General features: G+C 43.6%; 1 protein-coding gene across 3 annotated transcripts in view; it reads right to left on the bottom strand.

Annotated features, from left to right (window-relative positions):
- Positions 1 to 13,973, bottom strand: part of arid1ab (AT rich interactive domain 1Ab (SWI-like)) — a 216,245-nt gene that overhangs the window by 108,295 nt on the left and 93,977 nt on the right. For all 3 annotated transcript variants that reach the window (XM_038797821.1, XM_038797836.1, XM_038797831.1), the window contains exons 5-6: positions 1,394 to 1,634; positions 634 to 723 (exon numbers count right to left, since the gene is read on the bottom strand). In XM_038797821.1, the coding sequence (XP_038653749.1) occupies positions 634 to 723; positions 1,394 to 1,634 (331 nt within the window). The remainder of the gene's footprint in view (positions 1 to 633; positions 724 to 1,393; positions 1,635 to 13,973) is intronic.

Genomic DNA, 13,973 nt, shown 5'->3' with positions numbered 1-13,973 from the left:
CAGTGCTCCAATTGGTCAGCTATCAAAACGAGTGGCACCTTACAACTTTACCATAGCATTACTAATTCCCTCGGGAGGGGGGAAAGTATGACAGAAAGAAAATCATTTCAATTACATTACTAGTTTACAAGTCATTTCCTGCTAGTATCAGGAAAATTGTGCGTTGGTAAACTGCTACAAAATAAGGTGAACATATGGCAACTCTCGTGGGCAGTGTGGTAGCACAGTGGTTAGCGCTGTTGCTTCACAGCGCCAGGGACCCAAGTTAGATTCACGGCTTGGGCCACTGCCTGTGCGGAGTCTGCATGTTCTCCCAGTGTCAGCATGGGTTTCCTCTGGGTGCTCCAGTTTCCTCCCACAAGTATCAAAAGATGTGCTTGTTAGGTGAATTGGACATTCCGAGTTCTCCCTCAGTGTACCCAAACAGGCGCCGGAGTGTGGCGACTAGGGAATTTCACAGTAAGTGCATTGCAGCATTAATGAAAGCCTACTTGTGACACTAATAAAGATTACTAATACATTTACTTATGGCATACATGGTAGAGAAATGTCAGCTGGAGTAGTAAACACCAGCTTGGTTTGATACGCAATCTTTCAAATCAGTTACGAAAGCTGGCTATGGTATTAACTCACCTCGGTCCTGCCCCATGGCAGACGGATTCATGGAGGGATGTAAAATTCCATCTGACTGGCCACTCGGAGGACGGGGTGGCATCTGATTACCTAGCAAGCAGAGAATTTACAAGTTATCCATCACTGAAAAGAAGAGAGCACATTGCTGCAGGATATCATGGGGGTGGGGAATTGGGAGTTGCAGTCCCTTCAACAGCAATGGGGTGTGCTGAGTGTGTAGTTAACCCAGCTGATGCTATAGGAACAGATAGGCGTGAAGCTCAAACATGTGATGTCCTGTTTGGAACGCAGATGTTCAGTTACATCAATATTTAATGCAGGGTTTGAAGTATGGTCTGGCTGGGCTTCCATCTGTTTTCTGTAGTTCTCTAGCATACTTGTTATTTTCAGTGAGGCTGCTCTATTGGAGTTATGGCTAACTGCAACAAACTGTATAATAAGGTTTGGGGATCAGAGCTGTTGACTTACCTCAGAATCAAATTCCTGTCCTCAATCTTTACCATTAACTACAAGCAAAATGCTACTAATTTAGCGGCAGAGTGCCAAGGAACGTTACATGCATGATCCTGAAGCTTGTTCTGCTCAGTCTCTTTAAACCTTCGATCTTGAGCATTCCCATTCCTGCCAACTATTGGCAACTAAGGAACTACAACCAGTCCACCCAGAATAACCATAAACATTCCCATCCCACCACTGTCTGATGAGATCGATTTTCAGGCAGCAAACCATTGCAATAAAACATACATACACACATTCCTACCTGGTACAGCTGCTGGGGACAGCGGCCCTGACCTGGATTGGGTTACACTAGCTGGCGATCCTACAGGTGAAGGTGAAGGACCACGGATTCCAGGTAGGTGTGGGGAGGTATGCGGAGAGAACGGTGACTGTGCAGGGTTACTTTGCTCCCCTTGGCTGCTGGAGATTCCTGATGTACTCACTCCTGGGCTCAATGCCCCCTCTGTCCCAGTCGGCAAGTCATCAATAGAACCCGACAAATCCTACAAACCCAGAAGAATAATTAGTTCTTTACGTCTGCTCTTTACGTCAGTTTTTTTGTAAACTTATACGCCTCTCACCTCTGCAGCTATTGAAATGATAAAAATAAACAAATCAAGTTACACTATGCGTCTGTGTGTGTGTTGGGGGTAGAAATTGTTGGGAGGGTACAAGAGCTCGAGTATCCTGGAGAATCCAATTCATTCGACATTACAAAATACAAAACAATTTCCTTCATTAACGAGTGGAAGCAATCATCTTAACTCCCAGTTCATACTCTTCATGTGCACTTATCTCCAGACAGCAGTCCCTAGCTGGTCGGAAGTGTTAGAAAACGTCACACAGCCGGACAGTCTGACATAGGGGATTCAATGAGTTTGATATGGGCCTGGCAAAATGATTTGCTTTGGGTGAGTTGCTATTAAAATACATCATATCCAAAGATTTGCATCTATATAGTGCCTAATCAATCACGGGAAGGGGGGACAGTACAGCGAATTAGTCTGCTGGGTGATGGTTTAAACGCTGAAGCTCAAAGACCCTAAGCTTTGATAGCTCCCAAACTGTTGGGACTTAGAGGGGCGACACCTCACTGCACATCTTATAAAGCCCAGCACTGAAGTTAAGCTTTCACTAAACGTGGGTGGTGAAAGTTGCAGAATGGGTATTCATGCCTCCTCCTGCCATGTTTTAAGTGTAGCCCTGGCTGGCACAGCCAGTCAGTCTGGGATTACCATCCTCTCACGCATAATGACATCATCATCACATTTAAATTACTGGAACTACTTTTTTCTTGCTCTTTGAAAATGTGTTCAAAGCATTAGACAACAATCGAGTAATTAGCTATCAGCTGGAGACAGGACAAGGTTCACAGTTAAATCTCCCCGTTTAAGTCCTACCAGCAATATTGCACAATCCAAGACTGTACACACTTCTAGGCAAACCTATTTTCCTTTTAGAATTTTACTTTAATGTTATAAACAGAGATGCATGAAAGCCCTTAGATTTAAAAAAAACACTCATATTGCCAACCACAACCCACAGTTTAGGTCATACATGTACTGCAATGTACCAATTCCCATCAAACACAGGTTCCCCAAAATTCAATTAGTCCCACACCACAGGCCCTGCCCTCGATCAGAGGAACAATCCTGCAGTGACCTTGCCTCCCTGGCCTTGGTCTTCTCTGAATCACTATATATTAACCTACTTCTGTTGTCCCTGGACAGGCCATGAATGAAGCACATGTCACACTATCATGTTTGAATCTCAACAACAGTTAAAAATGTATTTTCCAATGTTACTCTAGGTAGCTGAGTCATTTATTTAGCTGGTTACAGGACATAAACTCATAATAAAATCATGAGCTTCTAACTGCATGGCTACTCCCACCTCAGCCTGCATAAACAAGCGGAGACAGTAATTCTGAGCAATCACAGACATTCACTTACAGGAACTAATCAGGCCTGTTTTACACATTGCTGCTGCTCCCTAATCACCTAACAAAATGGTGGTTAACGAGAAAATGGCAGCCTCAATCACCAGGTCCATAAAGGGAGGATCTTCCCAAGCAATGTAACTTAGTCTGGTGACGAAAGCTCCCAGATTATCCCAACACTCACCAGTTTCATTCTGTATACATAATTGCCCTATTCCTGTTTTAAAGTAAGTTATCACTGCAACATGAATGTTTAATCATATGTCAGAGGTAGGTTCTTTACTCAGAGTAGTATAACTCTGGAATAACCTGCCTGCAACAGTAGTGGACTCTCCAACATTAAGGGCATTTAAATGGTCATTGGATAAACATATGGATGATAAGGGAACAGTGTAGCTGGGCTTTAGAGTGGTTTCAAAGGTCGGCGCAACATCGAGGGCCAAAGGGCCTGTACTGTGCTGTAATGTTCTATGTAATCATTATGGATGTAGCTGCATTCATCTAGTTTTGCATGCTATGAAGTCAGGGAGGTGGGGATCACTCAGGGCATTCATGTCAATGCACATGGAACTGAAAGAAGCAAGGAGGAAATCTATCATTAACAAGGCCCCGTGTGTAAATATCCGATTTTGCAGAAAGTTACATTATTGAACCAAAGAAGCCAAATGATTTTGAGAAAACAATTCCTACTCCTATACTTGCACCCCAGCAAAATGTCCAATTTTAGAATTGTTACTGTAGCCCAATTCCAATGCTGCTGATCTGTAGTTGAGTGCAGCACAAGTTTGCAAAGCCTCTTATTGACGTGACACTTGCTTTCTCATCCTGTCAGTGCTCAAGGCTCAGCCAACATTTACATTTGTAAACAATAACAGAATGAGTGGATTGGTTTGTCTCACGTGCCTTCCATGTGCTTTCAATTTATTGCCCATCTGCCATTACCATCAAAATACTGGAAGTTGTCCAAGTATTTAACACTGAATCTCACACTCCTGGCTGGCTCCCTAACAAAAGCCTTGAGGTTTCTTTTGAAATCCTGCCCAGTTTTATTTTGGGCTCTGACCTGATGAATGAGTGTTGATTACTCCACGGAGTCTGATGTGTGGAGGTGATGTCAGTGTACTCGCTTCTCCCTGATGTTCTAAGCACTTGGCCACTCTTGCCGCTGTCTTCGCACCCAGGAAATACAAAAGCTGCCCCCATTCCATCCCCGGGGCATACCGCACTGGCAAATCACATATCAAGCAACACAACAATTGTGCTTTCTATGCTCATATCTTCCAACAAATAGTCCAAGTGTTGCATCCACCCAAATGATTACCTCCAATCCAGCATTTTGTGCAGCTCCTTCCAATGATCATACATGGTAAGGAGGAGCTGTACAAAATCAGTCCCTTGTTAAAATAACTTTTTCAACTTTTCCAGAGACATTCCTAGAAGGGTTCAAGCATTCAATTTTCTGTTCCTTCCCCCTCAGTGCTCTATGTCCAAAGCATCTGTCCCAAACTTCCAACCAGCTGTAGTAAGCCACAAAAGAGCAATCTGAAAATAAGCACTGCTCTAATATTCCCTCATCTCCATTTGGAACTTCTCAAAGTATGATGGTGAGAGGGAGGGAGACAAAATCAAAATGATTTCAAGTTCTGGACCATGGAAATAACAAATAATGCCGGCTATGGTACCTAGGTGTTCAGTCTGTGTGACAACCATCAACTAGGGAGTGCACAAAAAACATTTAACAGGGAGCCAGGCACATTGTTACTTCAGAGTTACTACAGTACAAATGGACACAAGATATCAGGAATTGCTTGCTATAGTTTGCCTGACACTGGCTGTATACTTGTGACCTTAGTTCAGACTGATGGGTTGAATATAATCTGCTTGCTCAGGTTTCTCAGATTGGTACAGTTTCAAGAGTTTGGCCAGGCTCTGTCAAGTTTCACGAGGGCCAATAGTATTAAACTGCCCCTAACTGACAACTAGGCCATCCCAAGGGGTCACGGGCTGGCTGGCAGAGAAATAGATAAAACTACCGGACTGGTACAACACGGGGCACTCAGGGCCGAGTCCAGTAAGCTTTACTCTGAATCCCATTGCGAGTGTTTGAAGCAAACACTGACTGCCTGAAATGGAAAGTGTTGTTTGCCTAGCACTAACACCTCTCATTTTGATGAGCACAACAAACAATTTTTATTAAGGGAACAGAACTCGAGAGAATTAGGTGAGAAACACAATAATTAAATCCAAGATAAAAGAAAATTACTGCGGATGCTGGAATCTGAATCGAAAGAGAAATTGCTGGAAAATCTCAGCAAGTCTGGCAGCAACTGTAGGGAGAGAAAAGAGCTAACGTTTCGAGTTTGATGACTCTTTGTCAACGCTTTGACAAACGCTTGAAACGTTAGCTCTTTTCTCTCCTGACAGATGCTGTCAGACTTGCTGAGATTTTCCAGCATTTTCTCTTTCGAATTAAATCCAAGACATCACTTTCAAAAAGAACAAGTCAGTCTTGGTAATGTGTTTTCACCATGTGTAAAGTTATCAACACAGTGACAAAGATTACTCTGAGCACACGGACACTGACACAGGAGCTGGTCTCCCACAGTGAGACTGGAAGGGCCTGGCGTTGAGGCTACAAGCTGTGTGCTGAGTCATGGGTCATTGGCTGTGCAGGAACCTTTACAGAATACATTTTTTCTTTTTCTCCACAAACTGTGAATGATCACAAGGGCCCCGGCATTGAGGCTACAAGCTGTGTGCTGGGCCATTGGCTGTGCAGGAACCTTCACATCAAACTGTAAAATCATCACAGGCTCCCCAAAGTGGTGTCCCGGTTCTTTTGAAAATGGACCGGGTGCTCCAAATGCAAACTCCAGGCCAGTGATTGGGGGGGGGGGGGGGGGGGGGGGGGGAAGAGAGAGAGAGAGAGAGAGAGAGAGAGAGAGAGAGAAACTATACGGAAGTCAGGATGCTGGCCCACTTGCTGCTACCTTTATATTTCTTCTCACTTTAATGTGAATCCATCTATTTTTGAATAGCAAAACCACCCCCTCCCAACCAAACTAAATGATACATTAGTTTACTCAGTAAAGGAACAGCAGGTCTACTGGGCAGAAGACCCCAAATCTTACTTCCTGAGAGATACAATCCACAGAAAGCTGGTTTAATCTTTAATACTTGTGCCAATAGTAACATTTCTCACGTATTGAACATACAGAGGCCACAAAACATCAAAGAAAAAGCATTTACAATGAACACACTTACTCATATGTTGGAACATTTTATGCAGCTCAACTTGTTTTTTTAAAGAAGTAAATTCCTCTGTCGAGTTCAGGTGACTGTCACATGGTGAAAATAGTCTGCTGACGGGTTCACAGTCATTTTCACAGTTACCTTGCAGAGCCCCTGATCAATGCATCCAGGTGCAAGAGCCTGCAAGCTCAACAGCTGATGCTAACACACTGCATCCATTTCCACTATGCACCAATTCCTTGGGCCTTAGAAAACCTATAATCTCTTTAAAATAAAATGCATACATGAAAGGACTCGTGTTACTTCTTTGCAAAAACTTACCCCACCTTTTTAATTGTTGAGCTTGTACGCACAGTACAGGTGAAATCTTAAGGTTAACAGAATGCAAGAGAGCACTCAAAACTTTTACAGCAAGTTAATTTCAGTAAAGATACATTATCTCACCCACTCATGTGAAGAGAAGCACAGGACCTCCTCAGAGAGCGGAGTGAACAACCTACCCCTCCCTCAAGCAGTTATTTCAGAGACCCCACTCAACAAGCAATGTTTATGGGGATGTCAGCAGCCAGGCTGGGGTAGGGGAAACACAAGTGAAAAAAACACACTTGCAAAATAAATATTCCTGCGCATCCTGAACGTTGGCCATCCAACGACAGAGGAATAGGAATGGCTGTGCCATTTTAAACAATTCAAAATAATTTTGCCCTTCTCATCAGCTATTTAGAGGGATTTAAACAGCAAAATGGCAGCGACAAGTGAACGTTCCTGTCCCCAGTATAATTACAACGTGACTGCTTGCTCTGTCTCCAAGCCATTTATGGATCATAAAGAGGAAGAATTAACTATTTAAAGCAGACTTGGTCCGCAAGAACAATAAAGTATTTTGTGGGATAAACAATAAATTTCTCGACAAAATCCTGTGTGCACCAGGAACCCAAGAATGGCTTTCTGCAACAACAGCATTTTCTAATTACTTTCATGAGGGAAGTGTTGAGGGAAGTGAGCAGATGCAAGCCGCTTCTCTACATTTACGCAGAATGTAGTCAGTATCCATCTTTTAAGTGCTGATATATCCGCAGGTCAGCTGTAGAAGGATGAGCTGAGTCTTAAGATATCACAAATTTCTAACCTTTCAGGAAAGACTGTGGTCCGGGAGTTCTGGCAGTTTGGGGCATTCACAAGTTCTATAGCGCCAGAAATAGCTGAGCTAATTACCACCAAGCAATAGAGTCCGCAAGAGATCATGTGGTGTCAGTAATCCAATTATGTCGCAGTTTGCTCTTCAGAGACCAATTGGGGGAATTACATGCAAATGAGAGGGTAATGTGGATTTAGAAATAGCATCTCCATTAACTGCAACAGACCACAGATGAAAATAGGAAACAGGCCATCTATGTTTGTGGCTCATACTGTGGAATTGTGGGAACCAGGACTCTTTGATGTATTCAGCTTCAATTACTTCAGACCCCCTAAGAGCACCATTACCAGATTCAAGGCAAGGGAGCAATCTCACTGCCCCAGTGTCTTATTCAGAGACTCCCAAACGGGGGTCCACAAATGCTACAGCGGTGTTTATCCCGACAAGCTAGGAGCAGCACAAAATTCAAGTCTCCATATCAGGGTGGACATGCACGAGAGCGAGATGTGAGAGAGCAAGCAAAGAGAGAGACAGTGGGAGGGAGAGAGAGAGACTGAAAGATTGTGTGCGTGCACGAGAGAGGGGGAGATGCGAGTGTGTTACGGAGAGAGGCCAGTGTGTCCGATATGAGTATCAGCTCTCCAGCATCACTCCCCATTAAAAATGTCACAAGACTGAATTTTTCCAGAGGTTAATGTTAAAGGGCCATGGAAGGGTAGCTTGGCTAAGGATTTATGTGAGGGGGCCATAAGCTGGCGGATCAGTTTGTGACTTGTGTGCCTTTTCCTAACATCTGCATAGATATAGCTAGAAAATACTTGTTTACATTTGATTTCTATGTTCTGTGTTCGGACCTATTTCGTGGCAAAAAAAAAATAATTTGAGAATGCTTGGAGTTGCTACTGGGAGGTTCTGCAGTTAAAGTTTGGGAAACCCTGGTCTTATTCATATATCTACACAAGTATATATGCAACACACACACCTATTTATGTGCATGAGAAAATGAATTGAAAGTAGTTCAACGGTTTACCAGAATAATACCCTGCATAGGTGGATTGTCTTATGAGAAAAGGTTAGGCAGGCTGGGCTTGTATCCACTAGAGTTTAGAAAACTAAGTGGGAACTTGATTGAAACATAGAAAATCTTGAGGGGTCTCGACGGGATGGATGGGGAAAGGATAGTTCCTCTTGTGGGAGAATCTGGAGCCAGGGGTCACTGCTTAGAAATTAGGGGCTGGATTCTCCATTTGGGAGACTTAAGTGTTCCTGCCGGAACTGAATAACTTGATTAGAGTTTCCGTTCAGGCTCTATTCATTCCACGATTCAGGGCATGCAAATGATCCAGCACTTTGCCGCAGTGAATTGAACGCAATTTTTGGCCCAGCAGACAGAGTAACCGCTGGGGCCAGAATTAGCGCTAAAGAACTTGACAGGCTGGAGCTGCTTTTAAGCAATCCACTCCCCACACACATTGCAGTCACGAAGGTGGCTCAGAAAAGACCTGCCCACTGAAGTGGTCCACTGCTCGTTCCAATGAGGAGTCCCCCAGGTTGGGCCACAGCTCAAACCCACCCTCCTGAACAGAGGCTGGGAGGAGGCCCTCCTGAACAGAGGCTGGGAGGAGGTGACAAGGCAGTCGGCGCTGCCAGGCTGACCAGGAGGAGACAGCTTGTGATCCTGAGGGGTGGGGGTTACTGGTGAGGCCTCTGCCCAGAGAGGGGGAGTGTGCAAGGGAGGGGTCCCAAAGGCCATGGTGTCCTTTGGTTGGGGTGAGCTCTGCTCAAGAAGGAGGATCATTCCACAGGAGCATTGAGAAAACCATAACAGTAATATGGCACATATTATAAATCAGTGGATTCCAGTCTTTTGACCATTCACCAGTCACCATCAGAGAGGGAGCAGGGAAGATTATAATCTTTTCACTTTAACCATATGCGCTGATGCTGGCAAATCATGTTTTAATTGCTAACATTCCAATGGGCACTCACTTTGTGTATGGATTGGGTTAGCCTCAGCTGCACGTAGCAGGGTCTTGTGGTCAAGTGCCAACTCTCGAAAAGTGATGTTTGGGTATGATTTTAAACATCAAATCTATAGCACCATAGCACATCACAGAAATTAAATGGGTCTAACAGCACCCCATTGTCTAAATGAGCTGCTAAAAACAAGTGTCTTATTAATATTTAATATCAAAAATTCAAGCCAGCATGTTTGAAAGATCTGGAGAAGCCTTTCATATTTTTACTCAAATATAGCCCTGGCATTTGGTATCAATGTCTCCCTGTGTTAATGTTCCTGATCAATCAAGTATCTTTATCTGCTCAAGAACCCTTGCCACTAAAAAATAGCATTCTTCAGTAGAACAATAAACTATACTGGATCTTAATATTCAAGTCATGCCATTCAGGAAGGAAATCAAGAAGCACTTTTTCACAGAAAGGGTAGTGGAAATGCAGAAGTCCCTCCTCTCAAAAGGTTGTGGATGCTGGGGATCAAACAGAGCTTTCAAGACTGATGTCAATAGATTTCTGTTGGATAAGGCCATCAATGCCGATGGAACAAAACCAAGTAAACGAAGTTGAGGTGCACATCAGCCATAATCTAATTAAATGGCACAAGAGGCCATCGCCTTCCTGTCTGACACTAAATTGAGAATGAGCAAAGATTTCCTGTAATTTAACATTGACAAGATCAAATCTAGTATTGTTCAGCATCTGCCAAAAATTCAAGATCGACTATCATCTCCTTGATTATTCGCCCAACATGATCCAGACAAAGGTGGCAGAAAGGGATACTGACTTCGGAATCAGTCTCTTAAGCTCCAACAACAATTTGGGCTCATCATTGCCTATCAGGTATACTGCACATATGCTCCATATTTTTTTTAATGAATAGTTTTAGTGCAGAGGCCAACCCAAAACCTATTAGTCAAAGATCAAAGTGGTTGTCCTGAAGTCTGCCAAAATAAACTGTTCCCTTTAACATGAGGGAGAAGGTCCTTCATTTCAAAGCAAAGTCTAATCGGACGTCATTATCAGGCGGGTTATAAACAAGTGCTATCTGGGAGGGTAAGGTGCATGTCAGTCCTCCTCATAGGAAACATGACAGCCAGTTCCTGAAACATCTTGGGTATAATGAAGATAATAATAGACACTGCCTGAATGGATTTCCATTCCCAGGGTCACCGCTCATAAGATACAACCAACTAAGATTAGTGCTGTAAAATCAAACTTGATGCACAAATTCTAAAAAATTACTTTCTACTCGCACCTCAAAAGAATTCCCAAAGCATAAAGTATCACTGCCTTTATTAATGTTCCAGTGTGGTCAGTGTTCCAGCAGCTTCATTAACCCTATCAATCCCAACTGCAGCTCCAAGATACCCAATAACGGCCCATTAAAATTGAAATGACCAAATATTTCACCCTCCTGCAACCCAAAATATCTTCCCTCACACTTCATTTGTAAACAGATTGAAAACATTCTGCACAAACTCGGTTGATGTGAAGCACAGTCCTTCCACAGCTCAGACCCAATTTAAATCCAATTTAGACTGAAATAAAATGTTCCAACTGTCAAACGGTCACATATTGACATACACATATACAGAGATATATGCATACATATATTGTGAACATTTGTTGCAAGTCCGAAGAACGGTAGCCATTGATTACTCAGGTTAGCAGCCACAATCTGCAGCCCCTCAACAGTGGTACTACATCCAAAAGTTATCCCAGATTTAATTTTAAATACAGAAATTTATAAGTTATTTGGAAAATTCACAAGTAAACTTTAAGTAGATTAATAATGACATTCACGGGCAGCACGGTGGCCTAGTGGTTAGCACAACCGCCTCACGGCGCTGAGGTCCCAGGTTCGATCCCGGCTCTGGGTCACTGTCCGTGTGGAGTTTGCATATTCTCCCTGTGTCTGCGTGGGTTTCGCCCCCACAACCCAAAAAACGTGCAGAGTAGGTGGATTGGCCACGCTAAATTGCGCCTTAATTGGAAAAAATAATTGGCTAATCTAAATTTTTTTTAAAAATAATGACATTCACCTCAAAAATCACAGTTAGCATTACATTATGGGGGAAAGGAGAGATTTTTATTAAAAAGTGAGAAATTGTTATACAAGTGGCAGGATACGAAGTGAAAATCATATTTGACAAATCTGTTGGAATTCTTTGAAGAGGTAACCAATGCAGTTGACAAGGGGGAGCCAGTCAATGTGGTATATTTGGACTTTCAGAAGGTGTTTGACAAAAGTCCCGCATAAGAGATTATTGTGCAAAATTAAAGCACATGGGAGTGGGGGAAATGTATTGAGCTAGATAGAAATCTGGTTGGCAGAGGGGAAACAAAGAGTAAACAAATGGGTCCTTTTCAAATTGGCAGTCAGTAACCAGTGGGGTACCACAGGGATTGGTGCTGGGACCCCAGCTATTCACAATATATATTAATGATTTGGATGAGAGAACAAAATGCAACATCTCAAAGTTTGCAGATGATGCCAAATTAGGTGGGAGGTGAATTGTGACGAGGATGCAGGGATCCTACAGCAGGATCTGGACAGGTTGGGCGCGTGGGCAAACCAATGGCAGATGCAGTATAATTTGGATAAGTGTGAGGTTATTCATTTTGGAAGCAAAAACAGGAAGATTGCAAACTGAATGGTTGTAAATTGGGAGAGGGGAGTGTGCAGCGGGACCTGGGTGTCCTTGTGCACCATTCGCTGAAGGTAAGCATGCAGGTGCAGCAGGCGGTAAAGAAGGCTAATGGTATCTTGGCCTTCATTGCAAGAGGTTTCGAGTATAGAAGCAGGGATGTGTTGCTGCAATTGTACAGGGCCTTGGCGAGGCCACACTTGGGAGTATTGTGTGCAGTTTTGGTCTCCTACTCTGAGGAAGGATGTTCTTGCTCTCGAGGGTGTGCAGCGAAGGTTTACCAGACTGATTCCAGGGATGGCGGGACTGTCATATGAGGAGATTGACTAGGTTAGGATTGCTCTCGCTGGAGTTCAGAAGAATGAGGGGGGATCTCATAGAGACTTATAAAATTCTACCAGGACTAGACAGGGTAGATGCAGGGAAGATGTTGCCAATGATGGGCATGTCTAGAACCGGGGTCACAGTCTGAGGATTCAGGGTAAACCATTTCGGACAGAGATAAGGAGACATTTCTTCACACAAAGAGTGGTGAGACTGTGGAATTCATGACCACAGGAAGTAGTTGATGCTAAAACTTTGAATATATTCAAGAGGCGGCTAGATATAGCACTTGGGGAGAATGGGATCAAAGGCTATGGGGAGAAAGCAGGATAAGGCTATTGAGTTGGATTATCAGCCATGATCGTGAGGAATGGCGGAGCAGGCTTGAAGGGCCAAAAGGCCTCCTCCTGCTCCTATCTTCTATGTATCTATGTATTTATAAGTGCCATTTCAAGATAAAATGATGAGACTTTGCGGATTGCCATTGCCCAACATCAAACAGCAATCTTGGAGGAGCCCGGCACGGAGACAAAGCAGGTCATACTATCCTCACTCCATCGTACATAGACAATCCGATTTTCTGTATTTGGAAATGAAAGGAACAAAGATAGGAGTTTTTAAAAAGTCAGCGTTAAAACGGAGTCCTCATCTCGTCTCCGCTCTCCTGATCAATCATACCCTCCCATCCCATCAAGGGTTTCAGCTCTGAAACAAACTTAAACCATATACAGATTATGCAACTGTGTGTGTTAGGAATCAAGCAGCATCAGGGGATCATTTATGCACCAAACCAAAAATCTTTCAATCAAATTCCATTGAAGGTTGGATATAAACCACATGTAACAAAAACACGCATCCACGCTCCTTGGTCTGGCAACTTTATTCACTGTTATTTAGTGTCTGATCTGAACACGGAGTCAGATATAGATCCACATATTTCAAATTGCATCACATGGCACACCTTGTGCCCAGAGTCTCTTGTTTGTTATCTGCTTGTTATGATGCTTTCTTACCCACCAAGAGCAGGAAGACAGGTCCACAGCCTCACTTCTTGGCACCTGTTGAAAGGATTGAATGCCAGCTACAGTGGCAGGTACATTTAAACACTAGGTAGTGGTGTGGAGGTGAAAGTGTATTGTAGCCATCTGAGATGGCCACCTGCAAAGGACCATGGGAATTATGGCCAACCCAGGGCTCAGGCAGATACAGAGCCTTTGTGTATTTGAAACGCAGGTAGCTAGATCTGATCGAAACCCCCATTCATTTGCATTTTAATGGCCCGTTCGCCAGAACAATAGAACTCCAATCAAGAAACCGGTACAGCCACAGATTGATCGGCGCCACTCCCTTTACTCAAAAAATCCAACTACCAAGGTCAATGACCGCTACGGACCCGCCCCTTTATTGGCCGAAATTGAAGGCAGTGATCAGAGCCCTGTCGAACTATTGGATCCAAGATCAAGGTCCGCCCCAAAGAGCACTAAATCCCAGAGGGATAAAAGGTGACACAGCCATGTGTTCTGCC

This window comes from Scyliorhinus canicula, chromosome 1 (genome assembly GCF_902713615.1).
Source record: "Scyliorhinus canicula chromosome 1, sScyCan1.1, whole genome shotgun sequence".
Classification (NCBI taxonomy): domain Eukaryota; kingdom Metazoa; phylum Chordata; class Chondrichthyes; order Carcharhiniformes; family Scyliorhinidae; genus Scyliorhinus; species Scyliorhinus canicula.
The sequence above is the reverse complement of the archived record's forward strand: the minus strand, read 5'-3'. Positions and strand labels throughout refer to the sequence as shown.